This window comes from Nannospalax galili, unplaced genomic scaffold, assembly GCF_000622305.1.
Source record: "Nannospalax galili isolate Female #2095 unplaced genomic scaffold, S.galili_v1.0 scaffold352, whole genome shotgun sequence".
NCBI lineage: Eukaryota > Metazoa > Chordata > Mammalia > Rodentia > Spalacidae > Nannospalax > Nannospalax galili.
Genome location: NW_008332592.1, coordinates 88010 through 111196, shown reverse-complemented (window position 1 = coordinate 111196; position 23187 = coordinate 88010). Strand labels below are relative to the sequence as shown.

The 23187-nt window shown below is 42.2% G+C and overlaps 1 protein-coding gene across 1 annotated transcript in view; it reads left to right on the top strand.

Moving 5' to 3' along the window:
* Slc9a9 (solute carrier family 9 member A9) overlaps positions 1–23187 on the top strand; it is a 284233-nt gene that overhangs the window by 181980 nt on the left and 79066 nt on the right. Inside the window, exon 6 of the mRNA XM_008827516.3 lies at positions 15566–15671. Within this exon, the coding sequence (XP_008825738.3) occupies positions 15566–15671 (106 nt within the window). The remainder of the gene's footprint in view (positions 1–15565; positions 15672–23187) is intronic.

The window sequence follows — 23187 nt, the reverse complement described above, 5'->3', positions numbered from 1 at the left end:
CCCCCACCCCCAGCCCCACCAAATCAGATGGAATTGACAGAGCAGTTCCTTTAGCACTAGGGCTGACTTGGAGAAAACAGCATTCAGCCGATACCCCCTAAGCAGCACAGGCAGAGACTGAGCACTTTTCCCCCGTTTTTAAGAACAAAAACAAATGCTCACTATAAAGTTCCCGTCCCTCAATTAGGTCTGCAGTCTCTGGAGAAACACAGGAGACTCCGCTTTTCAGTGTCAAATAGTGGAAGAGAATTGTGCCCTGTGATAGCTGGGGAGGGCAGGAGGAGTGAGAAAATATTCATGTGCACTCCTTGAATCCCAACGGGAAAACACGGCACCTTTGAGGAAGTCAGAGGACATCAGTCCAGAGTATTTCCCCTGAAGCAGTCAGGCTGGAAGAGACTGCAGCCATTTTCTCTATGCGATTTGCTGCAAGCCTGCACAGTGTTATTTAACAACTCTCAACTGCATTTTCTGTGTCTATCCAATTCCATGTTAAGCACACTGTGATAGCATCAGTTTAAAAACCTCTATATAAACCTAAGTCTACAAAACACCCTCATATAAACCCAGATTCTATTCTTGAGCAAATTTACTCTGAAATAAAAATTCCGACGTAGATATTTATACTGTGCATCTCTTTCCGAGAACGCAAACGGCTTCCACACAGTGTGTCTGCTCACTTCACATCATTTTCTTAGGTAGAGGAGAGCCACTTCTTAGGTGAAATAATTGAGGTGCAGAGAAATTTCAAGATTGGTTGAGATTTCGCAGTAAGCCAATGAAACATAGGCAGGAAAGCCAGGCTTCCCATTCCCTTAGATTTCCAGACTGTGTTGCTGCAAGACAGGGACATCTATGTGACCAAAGTATCTTAGCAACTTAACTGACTTTCAGCCAGCTCCAAAGCCAGTAATGTCCTCTTCCACCCCTCAGAGTGCTTGAGTCAAAGTGTAGAAGTGCCTAGAGCAGCTGCCAATGTCCACAAAATTAAAAACTCTGCCTGAATCGTTGTACATGAAGAGTCTGTCATCTACTGATAATAGCCATTAACTAACTGGACAAATCACCTGATTTGATCACCAGCACCATCAGTTGGTTTTCTCCACCCTAAGAAGCAAAGGTTCTAAATGCTTCACTTCTTTGTTTATGTTTATATGCTCCCAAGTGGCAGAGATAGGGACAAAGCCCTCCCAATAGTCTGTCCTACACTACTGCTATTTCTCAAAACAGAACAGTGCTGGGCCAATCAAAGTTTCGGAATAAATGAAACCCAGTAGTCAAGCCTCAAATTCTCATTTTATTATTGATTTCATTAGCTAGACATTGACTGGGAAGCTGCTAGGTAGCAGACTCTGGGAGGGACTATGGCAGCCCAGGCTCCAGGAGGGACTATGGCAGCAGATAACAAGCCAGAGAGAGGTTCTGCCCTCCAGAAGCTTCAAGCTTAAAGAGGAATGTAGTTGCAACCACTGGCAATAAATTTAAAAGATAAAGCAGCGGCAGTCCAGGAGGCTTTGTAAACACAAGCGAGCCCTGCTCTGGTCTGGTGGGGAGAAGGCTCTGGGAAAGTGTTTGAAAGTCTCCCTCACCACAAGCCAACATTTTGCCTGTTAGAAGACAGCATGTCAGTTAGTGGATCCAGGGCTGTTTCTCTTCTGCAACACAGGCCTATGTATGAGCAGTACCTTTTCATTCCCACATAGGATTATGGACAGAATGACCTGTCCAACACTTGCAAAGTATTCCTGGGCTCAGACACTCTTGGGTTCAAGGCTAAAAAGACAGTTCTTCCTGGCTTCAAGCAGAGAAGGCTAAAGTCGTTAATAACGTTCACTACCCTACCCATTACATTCCCTACCCTGCAGCTCTATGACCCAGAGCAGGGCTCCCTCAGATTAGGAAAATGGGAACAGTTCACAGCTGGGATCTGTAGTTTGGAGTTGGGATTCTCAGAGTCATAAAACGTTAGACATGGAAAGACCTTAGTGGACATTCTGTCTCAGCCTCCTCACTTTCAGACAAGGACCCTGAGGCTCAGGAATGAACGTACAGTAGGCACGTGGCTTTCTTCCCAAATGCAGAAATTCAAGGAGAATTTGTGAGGAAGAACGGGCAGAAGCGCTCATCCTTTCTCTGCTTTCTCTGTTTTCCTCTCCTTCCGTGACTTTATGTCAAGAAGGGAAACAAGTACAGATTATCATGTGTGTTTTTGGATAGACTTTCTCCTGGATTCGATGGCACGAACAGTAACAGCAATGGTGCCCCCCATTATTTGTGCACTTACAGTATGCCAGGCACGTTGCAGAAATGATTCCGTTCAGCCATTTCCTAACACCTCGGAGGAATGAAAAGTGTCTCCTCATTTACCAATGCCAGTCACTTGAAGCTAGCTCAAGATCACCAAGTTCATTTGCATCACAGCTGGGTCCCCGAACTCAAGTCAGTTTGACACCAGAGGTCAAGTTTCTAACCACTGTTCTCTACTCCAGCACAGTAATGAGAAGCAAGGTCTTGGCTTGAAAGTCTTGCTTCAGAAGTTAGAAGCCCAGTTACAGAAAGTCAGCTGCTCAAAACAGGATTGGAGACAATAATAAAGGCTAGCCAGCTATGTAATGCTTCCGGATACTGGATGTGGATGCAGGGAAGACTCCAGGTGTTCTGAGGATGGGGTTTCAAGAACACGCTGAAAAACCATTTGAAGCAGTTCAACAGCTCCGTGGACAGCTGGGAAACAGCTGTGGTTGACAGACTTCTCTGGTGTGCTGCTTTGGGGAACAGAATGACTGTTTAAATGAAAGCAGTTTGTTCTCAGCAGTGCTCAAAGGCAGACCTGTAGGATGGATGCTTTGAAGTCGGTGTCCAGTCTGTACCTTTTATTTATGAGCTAGAGAGGATGTTGTACATGGGAGAAAACTAGATTCAGAAGTTCCTCGGTTTTCCTTAGCGTCTGGGTCTTTTTAGGGGACAGTGTGACTGGTGAAGTAAAAAATCACAGGCAAGTGAGTCAATCAGAAAGGGTCATAGACATATAAGATCAACACTTACAGAACCCTAAGAATGAGTGTCACCTTAAAGGGAAGGTGTGAGGGGTAGGAGAATGCACACAAGTGGCAGACTGGGATTGGCCTTTCTCGCTGTAACAAGATTCTTGGCTCCTTGTGCTTAGAATTCCTTCAAATGCATCTTCCTTTTGATAAAGTCAAAAGAAGGCCAAGGACTAACTTTTTTTAGCTAGGTGTTACAAATAAATACTTTGCTGTTCAGTGTATTGCTTTGTACAGAAATGGAGATAGCATATTTAAATAAAGTACTGTAGGTCAGTGTGTGAGCAAAGATGTGGCCAATCACCAGGGAGAATATAAGATTAGAAGCTGCTCTTAACCTCAAAAATGAACCTCCAGAGACCCCTTCATTCTAATGCTCACAGTTTATCAGAAACTACCAAGACATCAACAAACTATAGCTGGATAATCCATACCAATGATGATTGACTTTCTATCCAAGAAGAGAAGTTCAGATATTTTCTTGCTTGTATTAGCTACTTCTCTGTTGCTGTGACAAAACACCATGATCAAGGTAATTTATAGAAGGAAGAGGTCATTGGGATTATGGTTCCAGAAGAAGGTTTATGGAGTCTATCATAGCTGGGGAGGTATGGTAGGGAGCAGCTGGAGCAGAAAGCTGGTGCTCACAACTTCACACAGGAAGCAGAGACAGACTGGAAGAGGACAAGCTGTATGCTCCCAAAGCCCACCCCAGTGATGTGCTTCCTCCAGCATGGCCACACCGCCTAAAGGTTCCATGACTTTCCCCAGAGAGTGCCACCAACTGACCAAGTGTTCAAATACTTGGAGCTTATAGGGGGCATTTTTGTTCAAAGTACCACAATGCTATTTCTTGGGATGGTGACACTTTTTTAAAAAAGCTGCCCCTTTCACATGAGAAAATGTGTTTAGCTGCAACTAAACTTTTTATTTTCACATTATTTTCCTTCCAGAAAGGATTACTATAGTGGGCTAAAACTTTCAGAACGAACCAGACTAAGCTTCACTGCAGTAGCTGATGTAATATAGCATCTTTGGAACCAATTTCTTTTTCTCTCCTTGCCTGACCTTGTAAACTGCAAAGTGTGGCTAGACTCTTATTGTAGTTTCTAAAGCCAGAGATTTTTCCATTGCAAATAAGATAAATTACAATTTTTTAAAAGCAGAAGTAAAATTTTATGGGTTGGTGACAGTGTGCTCCTTGAGATGGGAACAAGAGCAACGGCAAGAGCGGATTTCCTGGGCCTGGTTGTCAAAGAGTGAACAACCATTCCCAGTGTCAGGCACGTGGTGGGTACTCAGTAACGCTCGTTCAAGTAGAACCACTCCACGTGGAGCTGCCTGGTAGTGGCTAGAGAAAGGAGCCTGTATCTGAGGAAAGAGACGGGGATTGGTTGAAGACTGAGTTTGCCAAGTGAGGCTGCAATTGCACAGGGGACACTTCCACAGTGAGGAGGACACTTCCTGGACTACACTTGTATTAATGCAATGCATTTAGATGGGAAAAGGAGAGGTTCAAGTGGTTGAAGGGAAACTATGGAAGGTCAGTCTCCCAAAACAAAGGAGAGGCAGGAGGTCACGGTCTGTGCTAGTCTTGGAAAGGTCAACCATCTGGAAGCACAGGAGAGGTCCTGAGGAGAGCTGGGTCCTCACATAAGCATCTGTGGCCTTGGGAAAGGGCCTCTGAGTACCATGTTTCATCTTCTTAAGTTTAACCAATTTTATGAATGGCTTTCTGTCCTTTCTGAACCTAAAAATATTCTATATTTACTGTACAACAGAACATTTAGAAAAAGACAAAAACATCCAGAAGAGAAATTCCGAGTCATCACTGTCTGGAGAGCTGCTCTATGTCTCAGAGTTTATTCTAATCAGACTCTGCTTGCCCCAACTGTTAACCTAGCACCTTGGTCTGGGCCCCATCACCTGTCAGCACAAACTCCTCCTGGTGGCTAGATCCAACAGCATGCCCCTTCTGGGGTGAGCTCTGGGGAATAAAGTGACTTGTTGAGATATAAGGCAATACATGGTGAGTGGCTGAGTGATCTTCTGTGTGCAATGATGGCACCAAGAGGTGATCTGCAGATGATTAGGACAGCATGCAGGGCTGGTAGCCGCACAGTAGGAAACCCAGGGCCTTTACTTTGGTCTAGGCTATCCTTTCCTAAACATGATCTAAAATGTGGATTCGTGTGATTGCTTTTGTGCCCGTGGTGCAGTGGGGACCGGAGAGACTGTGCAGTAGTTGAGATTAGGGTCATTTCCCTCACATTAGGACCTCCTGTTGTGAAAAGTCTAGCACAGGCCTACCCATCATGTTGAAGTTACTATGGTGAGAGGGAAGAGAGGGGAGGGGCAGGTGTGCTAGTATGTTAGAGCAGCCATAATAAATCGTTACATATGTAGCAGATTAAGACACAGATTTATTATCTCACCATTTTAAAGGTCAGAAGTCAGCTTAGCTTGACTGAGTACCATATTCATATACAATTGTTAAGTTGGACTTACTCTGCACAGGGAATTATGCTCATCCCACAAGCCATAGGTTGCCAAATAAAAAGCCCAACACCAAGGTGGGATCATGGATCAGAGAGTTTGGGCAAATGTATCCTGGAGACCATCCAAATAATATAGGCTAGTGCCTTACTCTTGCTTTCCTACCAGAACTTGATAGTAAGACCATATTGCTAAAGACACTGCACACATTTGTCATAGAACATGGAGAAATCAAGCTGGTACTGACCAGGAACCTTCCTCCCTGCTGACCAGATTTCATAGTACTAAAAGGTTAAGAGCATTTGTGCTATGTAAGATGCTTGGGAAAAACAGCCATCAACAGTTTTGCCCATCTGTGAACCCTGTGAATTGCAATAATGACATACAAGATAGGCCCATGTGTGTAGTAGTGGCACACCTGTTATGAGGATAACCAACTGCTTTCTGACTGGATTTCAGGCTCGCTCCACAGGAGTGTTATAAATCTGGCTAAGAACCCATAGTTGGGGAGAGCACAGGCCCCAGGGGTGAACCTATCACTGTTATTCTGCTAAATGGACATAGTATCAAATTTCCCTCAAAATTTGTATCTCTCTATCCACTGATTAGTACAGGTCTCAGACCTCATCAAAGAAGATTCTTTGTGCAACGGCTGGTGGTTGATACAGAAACTCACAAAGGGTCCAAATGCAAAGAATAATATCAGTGGAGTGCTCAACCACAATTAGGGCTTGTATGTCACACCAGAAAGACTTAAGAAGCATCCTGATAGGAAGGGTCAGTAAGAGCCAGAGGTCAAAGAGAACCAGGGTGAAAGTGTCTTCACGGGGCCTGCACAGGGCTTTGGAGCTCACAGCAGCTATGGTTGCCTATACAAGATCTGCACAAGATAAAGACAGTCAATATTCTAGCAGGAAAAGGGAAGTGGTCCGTGACCTTTTACCCCTGATTGCATAGTTATGAAGAGTTGATGGCTCTTGAGGGAAGGAGAGTCAATTTTTGTTAGGACATAGTCCCTGGTAAGTTACCACATTATGGTGGATGGTCACCCACATAAAGACTGGAAATGGAGAAACTTAATAAATTCTGGAGTATGTGGGAAGTACAAGTTGGACTAAATGAATTACTTGTTTTAAAAGGAAGGGGGCAGGTAGGGTAATTTCTTACTTTTAAAGCTCATGTGATTGGAACTGACAACTGCTCCAGATAATCTAACATAATATGCCTGTTTTAAGGTCTTTTGCTTTATATTCCCAAAGTCTTTTTTGCCAAGTAAGAAAATATATCCATATGCTACAGGAATTAGTTCATTGACAGCTTAGGGGGGGCGGTGTTCAGACTCCTACACAGGATGAGTGCATTACAATACCCTCTCCCTCTTTGCAGTGCTGGGGTTCAAACCCAGGACCGTGTACATGCTAGACAAGCATTCTACTACTGAGCTACATCCCCAGTTCCTAACGACCCCTTCCTTCCCATCTTTTTTCCCTTCCTCTCTCCCATACAAGTGCTGATTCTTCCAAGTGTTTCCCTCATTCGCCCCTAGAAGCTTCCTCCATTTGGAACTATTGTGTAATGCTCCGTGGTGTCTTTATCCGCAGGTTGGGAAATGATGATAGAAGACATCGTTTTCATATCTTTTTATGCTAATAAAAAAACCTGTGAAATGCTCTCATTTTATGTCAGCTTTAGTCGTGACTAACACAATTGTCTTTGACTTGACTCTTTCTTTACACTTGTTATGTGTAATCAGCCACAGTGTTATTTTTACCTCGAAGTAAAGATTCCTCACTGACCCATCCTAACTTTGGCTGCTCTTTGGCTCCACTAGGCTTTGCTCTGGACTTATATCATGATTTGTAGGTAAACATTGGCCAGCCATTCTCATTCTTAAAATGGCAAAGTGCTTAAGTGATAATCCTGACTGGAGAATGCTTACGTGGTAGGTGAGTCACCTTCATTCAGATACTGTGTGTACTGCACAGATTCCTCATTAAATGGCACCATGGCTCATTAAACCTCATTGGTAAGAAAATGGGGTCTTTGTTAAATGTTTGTATTCTTTGCTAATGTTACATTTAGAATATTCTTGCTCTAGGTACCTTTGGGAAGAATTTCAAAGTACTAGCTAATGTGCCAAGAAGATTTCAGTCTATATGTTCTCAGATACAAAACCCAGGAAATATTCTCTGCCTGAATTTATTAGGTTTCTCCGCTTTCAGTCTTTAAATGCTATAATTTTCTTTTCTTCATGCCAAATCTCATGACCTTCTGGTTGCCCTTTTCTACTCTCAGAGACCACTAGGGGCTGTGCTTCTTGCTCTTAAACAAGATTATTCTCCAACACCATGGAACTGTGGTTGAATTCAGGGACAAGACAGTGATTGGCCATGTTCTTATTGTGTAACCATATGATAAACTATCTCTCCTGCCCTCCCAATACCTGCCTTTCAAAACAAAGAACTTAAACAAATATAGATACCAAAGACAGAACTGTGACTCTAAAAATGGGCTCCTGGAGTTAATGTAAAAAGAACAGTATTATTGCAAATTCTCAGCATGTATGCCCAAAGAGCCAGTTGATCATTGCATAGAAAAAGATATTAAGATGGGGCTAGAGAGATGGCTCAGTGGTTAAGAGCACTGGCTGCTCTTGCAGAGGACCTGGGTTCCATTCCCAGCAACCACATGGTGGCTAACAATCATCTGTAACTCCAGTTCCAGGGGATCCAATGCCTTTTTCTGACCTCCATGGGCAATACACTCACACATATAAAATAGAAATAAATAAAATATTTTTTAAAGATATTAAGACATAGGAAGCCTTCCTCAGCAGGGACCTAGAATACAAACTAAGCTCTACAGGAAATACTGTGAGAGACTGTTTCCTCTCTTCTCTCAAACATAGTGCCTAGTTGGTATCATTCTTAGTGTACAGGAAGTAAGTTATTGGATGCCCAAATGTCTTAGGATAGCAGTTCCTAAGCATTTCATGACAGCTTTGTACAACTCTTCAAAATTAGGAAAGACCCCAAAGAGTTTCTGTTCATGAATCTACTAATATTTATCCTATTAGAAATTAAATCTCAGAACAACATTTGATTGATTAATTTAAAATGGCAGTAACTCACATGTCAATATAAATAACATTTTGTGAAAAATACATTTATTTTCTAAGAGAAACAAAAAAATGTTGAAAAGAGCAACATTGCATTACTTTCTTGCAAAGCTCTTTAATGTGAGATGTGTGCGGAAGACTCCTGGATTCTTACATCTACTCCTGAATCGATGTGTTGTACTAATACCTGTCATGTAGCCTCAAGAGTAAAAGATTCAGAATGGAAAATTCAAGCAACACTTTCCTGTTATTGTGAAAGTAGTTCTTGCCTTGAAGACCTTGCTGGAAATGACTCGGGAAACTCCAGGAGTCCTGGGCTGCCCACCTTAGCCATTAGAACTTCTTTCTCCCAAGGAGACCTGATTCAAAGGGCTACAACAGTGTGCTGGCACGTAACATCTTCACCACTAATTCAGTAACAAAACGATGCATCATACTGAAGGTCAGATAAAATGGTTGTATTTTAGGGCTAAGTCATTTGTGATGTTTTGTGAAGTGTGCAGTTTGGCACAATCTCAACAAACTAACACTAATGATCAGCTTTTGAGACCTGGCATCATTTCTCTGACCTAGTCCACAAGGGTTTTCTTGCTGTATGTCTAGTACTATGATTTGCAGAGCTCCACTGACAAAGGCATCTATTGATTTTAATGTCAAGTCTGCATGGAGAGGATCTAGACTCAAAATAATTCTAGTATTCCAGACTGTTCCCACATAATTACAACATTTTTAAAATCCTCTCATTAAGCTCTTATACATATGATACTTTAGGAAACTGGGAAAAGATAGAGGAGAATTTCTTCCTCTATCCCTGAGAAAAAGAAAACACAGTTCACATAATCACTTTCAGAAAGGCAGGAAAGTTACATCATCTATGAGAACACCTCATTTATGAGAAGACCACCTGTCAGGCCTAATGGATTCAGCTGTGGAAGCCTGAGACAGTTTTGATTCTCCACATGTCAAGGACAAGTGTCATACATGCTGATTTGCACAGAAAACCACTGAACACTGCAGGGAGAGCTGGCTTTATGACAAGGCTGAATGATGACTTGGAACAACAGGAGTAGGAACTTTCGTATCTTATTGTCTATCAACCCATGCAGATCTTGTGCTAAGTTGCTGAGTGCTGACACATTAAAATATCATTTGAAATTTAAATTCCTTTTAAAACATCAAGAAAATATGGGTCAGAGAGCTACTGAGAGAGGTTCTAAAGAAGGGACTGTCACTAAATCTCTTTAAAGACTTCAAAGCTACTAAGAGCATCCAGAAAGTGGTCACGTGCCAGTTGTGGTGGCACATGCCTGTAGGGTTTGCTGAAGAGGGAGAGGTGAAGGTGGTCCCTTGAATACAGGCAGTTAAAATATATGAAACATCGTGTATTAATCAACATATTGATGATCTGATGGGGTGAAGTGGATCACTGTATTAGTTACTTTTCTGTTGCTATGATAAGACACTGTGACCAAGGCAACTTATAGAAGGAAGAGTTTATTTTGTTTATGGTTCAGAGGGTTAGAGTTCATAATGGTGGCAGAGGCATGACGGCAGAGGTGGCTGGAGGGGAAAGTCAATCAATCACATCCTCCAAGCAGGCACAGGAAGCAGAGCCCAACTGGAAATAGGCAAGGCTTAAAAACTCTCAAAGCCCACCCCCAGTGGCATGCTTCCTCCGGCATGGCCACACCTCCTAATGGTTCCATGACTGTCCCCAAACAACTGGGGACAAAATGTCCAAATATTTGGAGTCTCTGGGGGACATTCTTATTCAAACCACCACAATCATTATCTATATTTTTATCTCTAAGAATGTTTCTTATTATCTTTGAGATAGGCTAGTTTTGATGCTGTAACCGGGTGTGTGTGGGGTGATACTCAGATGTCACACTCCTCTACTGCTGCAGATACTGGTATGTGTATATGCTCATCTGTTTGGGTACAGATCACACACACTCGTAGCCCTTACTACCATTCTGACAAACAAAGCTGATTTTTCTGTAGCTGAAAAACCAAGTCTTAGTGTAGGAGAAGGAATTCTAAGCCATGAGTGAAACACCCCATGGAAAGGAAGTTGGAGAACAATGTGGTGCAGGCAAAATGACCAATCCTTTCATAAAACCAGAAGTTCAAGAAACCCAATTGTGTCCTCTCTTCTTTCCAAATGTGTGCACATGTTGTGTCTATTCTGTTCTGCTGTCACAAGGTCGTTCATCTTAAGTAGGTACCTTACAACCCAGCAAGATCTGAGCAGAGATTCTCTCCGGAGAGTCTAGGACATTGTGTACAAGATTGAGCCCTGTCCACAAACCAAATAAATGAGTTCTTTTAAAAGTTTCAAGCTTGGTAGCAGAGTGGGTGGCAAATTTCCTGACTCACCTATTCAACTCATTTGTGGTCCTGACAGAATACTCCCTCTTGCAGGACACACTGGCTGGCTTTATTCTAAAACTGCTCCATTTCTTCACAGGGTAGATAGGAATGCACAAAGTAATAGCTTTCTCTTTTGTGTGGGATAGCATTTATGAAGCAGGGCTCAGTTCTTTGTTCAAGAAGAATTGTGGGAATGTCAGATCATCTTGGAACACAAGTGCATATATTGTTAAAAAAGACTTTCCTCAAAAAGCCTAGAGTTCTCTTTGAAAAGATGCAGAATCCGCCCCACTAGAACAGAGTTGACATCAATCACTAAGGACACAGGAATAAGAACTCAAGACATATAGCCCTTCACATGAGCCTAGGAAACCTCCCCAAAGTGGAGATGACCACAAGTCATCCTCAGAGCTCAGAAATACAAGTATATTCAAAGATGAAAGTCAATGGTAGTGATAAAATTTTCCGTTAAATGATAACATATTTTGTCCCACAAGATACTGGTGAAAGAAAAATGTTGTTAATGAAAATCCCAACTGAAACCTCTTTGTATTAGTTGGATGTAGGGCTCTTGACTCTACCCAAGAAAGAAAAAGAGATCACTCGGAAAGATGGCTCAGCGATTAAGAGGTCCTCTTCCAGAGGACCTGGGTTTGGTTCCCAGAACCAACATGGCAACTAACTCCAGTCCATAACTCCAGTTCCAGGGATCCGACGCCCTCTTCTGACCTATATGGGCATTGCACAACATGGGTACGCTTACATAAATACAGGCAATACACTAATACACATAAAAGGAAAATTTAAAAACATATTTTTTTTAAAGAAAGAAAAAGAGATCACTTAACCGAGGTGCTGGCTGCCCCTCCCGTCTCCACCTGCAGAGGAAGAGAGCTGTGGCAAATGTTCACAGCTACCGAGAGCCGAGAGTACAGTCTCTGCCATTTCCCAGTGTGATTAATTGTGATTAATAATAAGATCTCCTCATCTTGAATAAGGAAAGTGATTCTATAAGTGAAGTAACACAGACTCAGAAAAACAAACAATGTACGTTCTCCCTCATATGTGGATCCTAGCACCAAATCCTTATAAATGAGTATGTATCCAGACATAACTATAGGAACCAGGATAACATCTTCACCACTAATTCAGTAGCAAAATGATACAACCAGGGAGGTAAAGGAAAAGAAAGAACCTGAAAGAGAAGAACAGTAGGAAACAGGTGTTAATAAAGGAGATATGAATAAAAGTGGGGTTATTTTAAGGGGCAGAGAGAGGGAAGGTTATACAAGGAACCGAGGGGATAAAGGGAAAGAAGGAGCTCAAGAGAGGTGGGACCATAGGAGAAGGGTATTAGTAAGGGAGAAATGGGAAAAATGGGGGCACTTTAAATGGGGAAACCATGGTAGCAGGGTTAGACAGTGAGAGAGATAAATAATGCCTAGCTAGTTAAAAAAAAAAAAAACAGAGGGAACCATATTAATCCAACAACCTACTGACAAATTATACATACAACTAGATCAAGCACATAATATATGTCTAGTCAAGGTTTATCTGTAGAACATTTGGTTTTTGCCCAAGCTTTATCTACACAGCACATGGTAATTAAAAGTACCAGACTGGTGGAACTAACTTTCTTGGATGTTTAATAGCCATACTTTGAGGCCTATATTAATCTGTCAGAGGAACTTAAAGGGCAGTTTTTGCTTCTTGCCCTCCAAGGTAGACTAAGTTCCAGGGGACTATGGAACATCTCTCAAAATGTCCTATAACTATGGTGAGTCATGTGTCCTCTTGATCAAGGAGGCCATGGAGATGCCACCAGGTGGACTTGAACCAGTGTCCAGTCTACAAAGAGGAGGGTCAACACAGAGGAAACATTTCCTCCATGCTTCCAAGTGAAGCCAGCCATGGTCGAGCAGGACCTTTAACTTATCTTCGCATAGATGAAACTGGTAAAAGAAAGGAGCCAGGGGCTCGTCCCAAGCCCATGTGATCCCTGAGGAACAGATTCTCAAATGACCTTAAGAATAAAAATAAATTGATTTATTTGGGCCAACTTTACGGTTTTAAACACTGAAAAGTATAACCAAAGATTAAAGTGATCAATATAATTTTTAAGAGTCCATGTGTATAGCTAAAGGCTACATAACAAGAAACAATGCTAGACAGGAGATACTTTCCTTTGAGTTGTTGGCCAGGGTGACCCAAGAGACTCCCAGAGAGTAACCCAGCATAGAACTGGGAAAATGAATAGCAGACCCCGGTCATATAAAGGAATATTGACAACTGATTGCTGCTAGATGAGGAAGAGCTGGTCTTCCTAAAACAAGGATCTCTAGATAGGGTGACTAGACTCAGCAGATGGACTTGCACTGGGGAACGGCTGGCAAGACTGATAACACAGTGGACAGTAACAGGGATGACAGTATATGGGCTCCAATGGGGGGGCTATGGGAAGATGCCATTTGGGATGTGGGTATAAAGATGAATAAGATTGTTTGGAACATTCTGTATGAAACACAAAAATAAATAAATTTTTAAAATGAGTTAAAAAAGAAAGGAATCAGGCCCAGTGATATTCCAATTCCTGATCTCTCTCTCTCTCTCTCTCTCTCTCTCTCTCTGCATTCTTTTTGTTGTTAGGTTCTTGCATAGCTTCTTTTAAAAGTAATTATTAAAGAAAAAGCAAGTCTTTTAATTGTCAAATAAACCTCATCCTCATTTATGGTATGTGGCATGTTTGATGCACCCAGATCACCTCACATGCTGATTGATGCTTTTGTAGTAAGAACATTTAAAATCAACTCTCTAAGCAATTTTCAAGTATACAATACATTGTTTAAAATATATTAAAATATATTCCCATGTTTTAAAATAGGTCTGAATCCAGAGTAATTCATTCCTTGCTGTTTCTCAAGCACCAAGACCCACAAACCCTCCCCTCACAGCATCCAGGGAGCGTGTCCCCTCTGCTCTGTCCTCACTGACTTTTTCTCTTGCCCATCACCTCACTAAAAGCACGCTATGCTACAACACAGTTCTATGGGCTGGTGACACACAGGGACAACAAGAACCAGCGACTACGCATAAGACTGATCACTGGTCTGCCAGCACTTTGGTGGTAGAGAAACAGGGCCAGCAGCCTGTGCGGAAGCTTGGGCCTGAATCACACCTCTTCTTCTCTTGGCGCAACCCATGCTTTACTAGAACCGTTGGTGAAGCCTCCAACCACTTTCCCGTGCATGATGTCCCTGTCCTGCTGGTTGAGCTTTACATTCAAGTTCAAATCAGACTGTGCCATGCCTGTTACTAAAGTTTTGGTTCCCCACTGTGGCAGGCATGACAAGCTTCACACTTCCTGATGTCACCTGCAGAGCCTTCATACTCAACTTGCCTTCCTTGTGTTTTTTCCCCAACTGACGCTCTGTTTACAACATACTACTAGCCTCACACTTCATGAAATAGAAGAGAACAGAAATGAAAACACCCGTCCTGTCTTAAAATTGTCATAATCAGTATCATTTTGAACCACTCTCTTTCCCTCTTGACAATCAATTCGGTGGATCATTTTCCTAATGATTGCTGCTCACACTTTGCATAACAGTTTTGAATATCAAGACACTAGATAGTTTTGAGGAACACTGATAATCAGCGTGTGGTGTTTACTGCCATGATGTATTCATAAAGACTGGGCACGCAGTGGCAGATAGTAATGGCAGCAGGTCACAGGAGTGAGTCCTGCACTTGAGGACTCATTATGCTCCACAATAAGGCCACATCATGACTGAATGTGATCTCAAGAGCAAGGAAGAGGTGGTCACCTCTTCCTCCACAGCAGTAAGCCACTGCAACAATGTTCATTCATTCATGCATCCACGCACACATCAAATAATTATTAGATGTTGTTCAAATACCATGGATTGCAAAGATAAGCCCTATCCCTGGAGAGCTCAGACCGTTCTGTAAGTCTGTGATTTTATTCAAATGCTAGGATCATACAGGAATGTAGGAATGAGCCAGCTCAAAGCTGAGGAAGTCAAGGGATTCAGAGGGAGTCACCTGGGAAATTCTTAAATAATGAAAAAAAAAAAAAGAATATGTGTGTATGTGCCCTTCCTCAATGTGTGTGTGTGCAGAAATAGTATCATAGTATCAGTAGATGACAAATTTCTGCCCTGTTAGAAAGAATCAAAATGCAAAAATGTTTAAGAAACTGAGGTATATTTGGAAAGTTAGAGTTCAGTGTGAGTTCAGGGAAGTGGCAAAGGGTGGATAAGGCATCCAGAGAGGTGCCCTGGAAGGTAAGCGCGCTGAGAGAGGGCAGGACAAGCAGCTCCAGTTTCTCTGAGCACTGGGGAGCAGGGAATGGTAGGTAGCGTCAGATGTTTATGAATGAAGGTCTTATGTCTGTATGGAGGGTGGCTCTGAGAAGATCAGTATTTAATAGATGATTTTTAGAGGTCACCACAACAAAGGCAAATTCTATGGCTGTGTCCTAGCTAACTCATCATCTTTGTATGTGTCTTCCTAGTGACAGTGCTGGCTATTTTCCATGAACTGCACGTCGACCCAGACCTGTACACACTTCTGTTTGGGGAGAGTGTGTTGAATGATGCAGTGGCCATAGTCCTTACATAGTAAGTACCAGATTTTGGCCTGTGTTTCTTTAATCACGTGAAATGATTCCACTTAAAGATAATTCTTAACGTCTTTAACAATGTCTTTCCTCTATGACACAGAGGTACAGGCAATTTGTAGCTTTTAAGGAATTATCACAAAAAATCTCCAATAATGGGCACAATTCATTAGGCACCTAATTTCTAATACTGTTAATGGCTTTCACACTCTCAGCTTATTACAAGATACTACCCAGAGGGTAAAGATATTTTTCTCAGTGCATATATTTAGCTGATTCACTTAAGGTCTTTCGAATGCATAAAAATGAGCTTTCTTCATTTCAAATCAATGCCATTTAATTATTTTCCTCTTAGTAGTCACTTTCCAGATAACAGACTAAGAGAAGCTCTGGAATTTATAGTGTTTGGCAGATTGGAGCTCGAACCCGAAGGTCAAGAAACTACCTTCTGAGTGCCACACAGTGATGTGCCTGATGCCCACTCCTGGGTGCCTCGCAGTGCTGTGTGTGATGCACACTTCTAATTCTCATGAGCGAGTGAGACCAAAGCAAGTCCAGCTGATCCCTGATGCGACTTCTCTCCCTTTGTGCTGGGGGAGTTTTCCCTTAGATGAGACCCAGTGCTCTCTGTACACCTCCTCTTTAGACACGTAGCCATTTATATTTAATAAATGTCACTCTGGCTGCTTTCACCAAGTCATAGGTCTCTCCTTGATTTTAGATTAAGACCAACATTTTGGGTAACTGTCAGATATCCCAAAGGAAAGCAGCTATCTGATAATTAAATGTGACAACAGGATTCTATTCCTGGTGTTAATTACTTCAAATGCAGTTGAAAATGTATTGTGAAGCAACAAAGGATTTTTAAGCCAGACCTCAGGGAGGGGAATGAGAAGCAAGCAGCTCAGCCAGCTGTGTTTTGTTTGCTTTGCCAGTTGACATTTCTTAAGGCTGCCACCTTCCAAAGTGGCCCCTGAATTTGACAACTGTCAAGTGAATCTCCAAGTATATTTCACCTGGCCACAGAGAGGGGCTCTGTTCTGCAGTGCAGGAAATGATCAGCAAGTGCAAATGAAAACAAATTCCACAGGCAGAGTCACAGATGTTAAGGGTACTTTTAAAGAAACATCAAAAACAATTAATTAGGATGCCAGGAATCCCTGTGCCAAACATACTAATATTAAGGGAACATTTGGAGTAAAAAATTTGAAAATTTTGCTGAGCTCCTTTCTGGAGCTGCCAGTCTGTAAAAGGCCAAGCAAAACCACCAAAGGGCAGACAGAAGAGCTGGGGAGCCCTGCATCTCCGCCAAGTGCCCGGCTGCCTCCACAGCCACCTCTATTGAAAAGGCCGACTCTGGGGAAAGTTGCCAGTGTGGGACATAAACTTGGGGGCACTGGACACTGTTCATTTCCTGTCTCATGCCAACTCATGCCTTCCTTACCCTACTACCCATACCTAAATAAGGTCTTTTTGAAGGGGGTGTTGGGGGTTGAGATGGGGTCTCCCTTGAAGTCCCAGCTTCCCCGGGAATTCACAATGTAGACCAGCCTGACCTATGATCCCCACACCTTTCTGTTACCCTCTTGCTTCCTGTCTGCCAAGACATGAAAAACAGACTCTACCATGTGCTCCTGCCACCATGACGCTCTACCAGGCAACCATAGAAATGAACTCACCAAAACCATATGCCAAAGTAAATCTTTCCCCGCTAAGTTGTTTCTTCTAGGTACTTTGGTCACAGTGGCAAGCAATAATTAACATACCCATCACAGCAAGTGTCTTCCTTCCTCCTCAGTAGCCATTTACCGTAAGCCCTGCACTCCTAGGCTTTGACATGCTGGTTTTGTGTACAGCGACGCCCAATGGCTCCCTATTGAAATGAAAGTATTTCTAAGTAAGACTTCTTGACAGCCCAAAGTCTGGACATTAGAATCCGCGGGCCTCTCTCCCTCACTACTTTTGACCCTGCCAGTGTGTGTAAGATCACCCAGGTGGGGCCTCTCCACCAGTGCCGACCTGTTGCCACTTCTCCCCTGCGAGGTTCCCATGTGCTTTTTATTGTACTTGCTTCTTAAACTCAGTTTAGGCCTACATAACGATCTCCTCATATATATATATATACACACACATGTATATTGCCCATCCCGCTTCTGGCTGGTAGCTCCGAGCCTTCCCACAAAATTCCCTTTTCCTGCACTTGTCCTCCCAGCTTCTAGCTCTGCCTAGACATATCTTCAAATTCTCACAGCAGCCCCTCCCTTCAGGATGTGCCAGCCCACAGGCTGAGCCTACACTCTACACTTCTCCTTTCCAACAGGCAATTGGGCTTGCATCTGTATATGGTATACAGATGGTATAGCTCCGTATGGTATAGCTCCGTAGTAGAGCACTTGGCTAGCATGTAATGAGGCCCTGGGTTCCACCCTTAGTACCATATTAAAAATAAAGAATAGTGCTTGCATCATGGAAAAGTAGTCCATTTGATGGAAACTGAGTATATATTATTATCCCCCTTTATCCACATGGGATAATACATTTTGAGATCGCCATAGATTTTTAAAAGTATAATACTGAGTCCTATAGATTTCATGCTTTCATACATACATAACTATGATAAAATTTAACTTATAATTAGATGAAGTAAATGATTAACAGAAGTACCTATTAATTAAATATAACAATTATAACAGCACACCAGGACAAAGGTTTTCTAAAAGTTATCAATTGTTTATTTCTGAAATTTTCCATTTAATATTTTTATTGTCAATTACTCTGAATTAATATATCTGCAGAAAACAGAACTGTGGATAAGTGGAGGCTACCACAGTAAGCCCTGACCATTGGTCACTGTGGTCCTTGACAGTGTCTGGAAAGCTCTTTTGGAAAAACCACACACCTCTGTCTACCTTCCCATCTTTGACCATAAATTTTTTCTTAGGAATCATCTGTTCATTTTTAGTATTTGTACATTTTTAATTGTTGGTGTTGTGATGATACTGTGCTCTCTGCTATTCAGCCACATTTTAGATTAAAGCTCTATTCTTTGCTAGTCTAAGAAACAAAATATTATAATTAGTACTGTCTCTTGGGTTAAATAGCCTCCAAATTTCAGACAATTAACTTACACTTGAATATGATTTTCATAACTCGAATGCATAGCACCAGGTGATGAATCCTGTATCTTGTTCGTATGGTTTAAAATGATCCAGCATTGGCCATCATAAAGTAAAAGTAACCATTTAATGAAAATTCTGAAATCAGCTCATCTCTGACCCATACTGTTCCAGTACATAGAACTGTCTTTTCAAAGTACGTGTATGCTGGCTCAGAATGAATGAATTCCACATGATGGATTTGCCTTTCTAAAAGTTGTTTAATAGACTGTGAGTGGAGGCAAAAGACACAACGAGAGACCTGTAGGGGATGTGTGCTTGAATCCTGAACAAAGACATTAATTTCAGAGGCGGCATGGCAGAGCAGAAAGAAGCCTCAATTAGAAGTCAGATCTGGTGTCAGGATCCCCAGTAATTAACTGTGCAATCAGTACAGTTTCCAAGGAACCAGCCCAAACTGGGGGAAGCAAGCAGGCTGTGGAACTGGTGTAAATGAGTGGCAGCCCTCATCCCTCAACTCCTTCTTCCTGAGTTCCCTCTTTTGGTCAGGAGATGGCTGCCACCATCTACCAGGACAATCTCTTTCTTCAGAATGGGACAAAAGTCTTTGCCCCACCACCCCAGCCTAAACCTCACTACACCTTGTAGAGTCTATGCAGTGCCCCAGGACTCACTGGGCCAAGGAACATACTACATCACGGGCGCCCATCTAAACTGTATGCCAGGAGACTGGGGCCAGCAGTGGTGTGCTGGATAGCTGTCGTGTCAACTTGACACACCTGGGTTGAGGGAGCCTCAATTGGGGAATTTCCTTCTTGGACTGGCCTGTGGTCATGTCTGTGGGGCCTTCTTGATTACTGAGTGATGTAGGAGGGCCCAGCCCACTGCAGGCGGTGCCACCCCTGGGCAGGTAGGCCTGTGTTGCTTAAGAAAGTAGGCTGAGCAGGGGTCAGGAGAGCAAGCCAGTAAACAGCGTTCCTCCATGGCCTGTGCTCCAGCTCCTGCCTCCAGGTTTCTGCCCTGAGTTCCTACCTTGGGCTCCCTGATGAACTGTGACCCGGGATATGTAAGCTAAATAAACCCTTTCCTCCCCAAGTTGGTACTGGTCAGAGTGTTTTGTCACTGCGATGGAGAAACAAACTAGGACAAGTGGCTTCACCTGGAATCACATCAGTTGAGATCTGGGAAAGGGGGTTATTGTTCAAGAAAAACTGCCACGGAAGATGAGAAGGAAATATTGGACAGCAACCTGACGTAATGAAACTTAGCTTACCAACAGAGATTTGGGTTCACCATAAACTGTCCAATCCTCTTGTGTGTTTTCTGCTGCAAAAATTCTGTTTTTCTCTCCTCCCCCTTCCCTTGCATGATTTCCATTCTACCTTCATTACACACACACACACACACACACACACTTAAATCTATATTTCACACTTAGTATATGCTTGTTTACTTCCCTATAAATTGCAAGAATGGTTGTTTAATATACGTTACAAAGTTACTCTGAGTAACAAGTAAAGCAACACAGTTGAAAAGACTCTGTCTCTGTAATCTATGCAGCCTGTGCTGTAGAAACCTTCTTGTCATTTATATCAATACCTATCGTTCTACCTTCACAGCTCTCTCTGGTTCCATTAAAATGTCCTGTTTCTAGTGAGGCAGTTATTCATAAATATGGCATTTTATGATCCAAAGAATATAGAGAATAACTACTTTTACATATGATTTCCCTAGGAATATCTTACTTAGTTACGACGTACTGGCTAAAATTGATAAATTAAGAACTACAGATAGAAGTATATTAAAGTTTGAAAGTACTTGTGTAAACTCTTTCCCTGGGGAGATATAACTAAATGCCTGCTCGCTGCAGACAGGGCACCAGTGGCAAACTAATGCACAGTGCCACCAAAGTCCAACATGGCAAACCAGTGAGTTTATTGGGTTTACTTACAGAGCATGGGCTAGAGGTTACAGGAGCCGGGGCGGGGGCGCAAAGCAACCACAACGCTAAAAAGTCTCACCCAGCATGGATCATGACCGCCACATGGCCACATAGGTGGAATCTCCCCTTCTACCTCCCGAAACCAAGAGAGTCCCTGCAATTAGGACACAATTATGCACAGTAGGCTGGGAGGGGCAATACGAAGCAGCTGGAATCTCAGATGAGGGTCCAATGACCTCCTGCCCCCCTCTGTCTATGAGGAAATGTCAACAGGTCCAATCTTGAGGATCTGTTGCAAGTAGTCACAGCTGCTGTGATGAGGATGGTGGCTGCTGTGCTCAGAGGACAGCACTCTGTAAAAGTACTTATGAAAACGGTATTATTCAAGAGAGGAGGGAATGATTTAAAGCTAAGTAAAATTCTGTATGTCTCATGATAGGGTATTACAAGGTACTGTGAGGATGTGACAAAAGAATGGAAGTGCTTCATACCCGTATGTCCCTGAACTTCGTTCTTATTCACCCCCTTCCCCGCTTCCCTCTCCTACCTCCCATCCCCTTCTTGCTGGTCCCCTTCCTCTCCCCACACAATTCTCTTGTCTGTTTTCTGCTGCAATAATTCTGTTTTTCTCTCCTCCCCCTTCCCTTGCATGATTTCCATTCTACCTTCATTACACACACACACACACACACACACACTTAAATCTATATTTCACACTTAGTATTCATCTTTATGAATCTGACTTATTTTGCTTAACATAATCCAGTTAATGTAATCTGTAATTTTTGTACATTGTTCATTATGGCCTCAAAACTAATTTTCCATCCACTAATCTGTTGATGGTCATCTAGGTTGGTTCCATTTTTTTGCTCTTGTAAATAGTGCAACAATAAACATGGGTGTGCAATGTGGTATGTGGCCTTGGAGTCCTTCAAGTGCACACCCAGGAGTCGTATAATTGGGTCATATGGTAAGTCCTACTATCTGGTTTTTTTTTTGTTTTTTTTTTTTTTTTGAGGCACCTCCACAGAGATTTTCATAGTGGCTACACCAGTATGTTTCCACCAACAGAATGCCTCTTTCCCCATGTCTGTACCAACATGTGTTGTTTTTGTTTTCTTGATGATGATAGAGGTCTTTCTGACAGGCATGAGATAGAATCTCTACTGATTGTTTCCTTTGCTGTCCAGAAGCTGCTAATGTTAGGCCATCTCACTTGTAAGTTCTTGGATTGGCTGCAGGTCTTCTCAGAAAGTCTTGCCCATGCTTTTATCTTGAAATGTTTTGCTGATTTTCTTCTAACAGTTCTGAAGTTTCAGCTCTTACACTACAGGGTTTCATCCATTTTGAATTGATTTGTGTGCAGTGTGAGATATAAGGATCTAGAGTTTCATTTTTCTACCGTGGATATCTAGTTTCCCCAGTACCATTCACTGAAGAGGCTGGTTTTTTTCCCAATATGTTTTGATACTTTGGCCAAAAAATTATGAGGTTGTAGCTGTATGGGTTCATTTCTGGGTGCTCTGCCCTGTTCGACTGTTTTTATGCCAGTACCATGCTGTTTTTGTTGCTTTGGGTCTGTAGCATAGTTTGAGTCAGGGACTGGGATGTCTCCAGGACTTCTCTTTCTGCTCAGGGTCGCTTTGGCTAGTTGTACTCTTTGTACTTGCATATAAATGTCAGGCCTCTTTTTCTATTTCTATGGAGAATGTCATTGGAATTTTGATGGGAATTGTGTTGAACCTGTAGATCACGTATGGCAATATAGCATTTTTTAGATTATTAATTTTGCCAGTCCACAAGTTTAAGGGGAGAGAAATTATATTTAAGTATTCTTCGGATGGCCACACTACCAAATAACAGAAGCTGTGAAAAATAATTTACTTGAAAACAGTGGAGTCAAGTCACTCTCACTGGCAAAAACCACTACAAAATTGAATAAATGACAGGTGACAAAGCAAGAAAAGCATTTTCAATCTATATATTGATAGCCAACCAGCTTTATAACATACATGATACATTCTTAATCTCCTGAATACAGTGAATTTACTAGATATGTTATCATCAGTGAACTCGTTTCCCTTTCTGTGCTTCCACTGCCTTTGGAAAGATGGGGTGGTACTGGCACATAGTCCATTGGACAACATAAAACTAGGCTGGGGTCTGGCACATTGCACTCCATACATTGTCAGAAGTTAACTTCTATTATTACTTCTATCAGCAAAGACGAGTAAAAAGAGGCAAACATTATGGGAAAATGAGCAAAGAATATAGACAGACAAAAAGAGACATAAATGACTCGTAACTTTATGACTAAGACCAGCTTCACTAATAATGAAAGAAAAGGTTAAGCCAAGCCTACCATATCAATTTTTTTAATCTAGACATTCTTCAAGTCTTCAGAACTGAAGAAGGAGTAATCAAACTTAGGGAATTGGGGTATTCGAAATGGAGCCCTC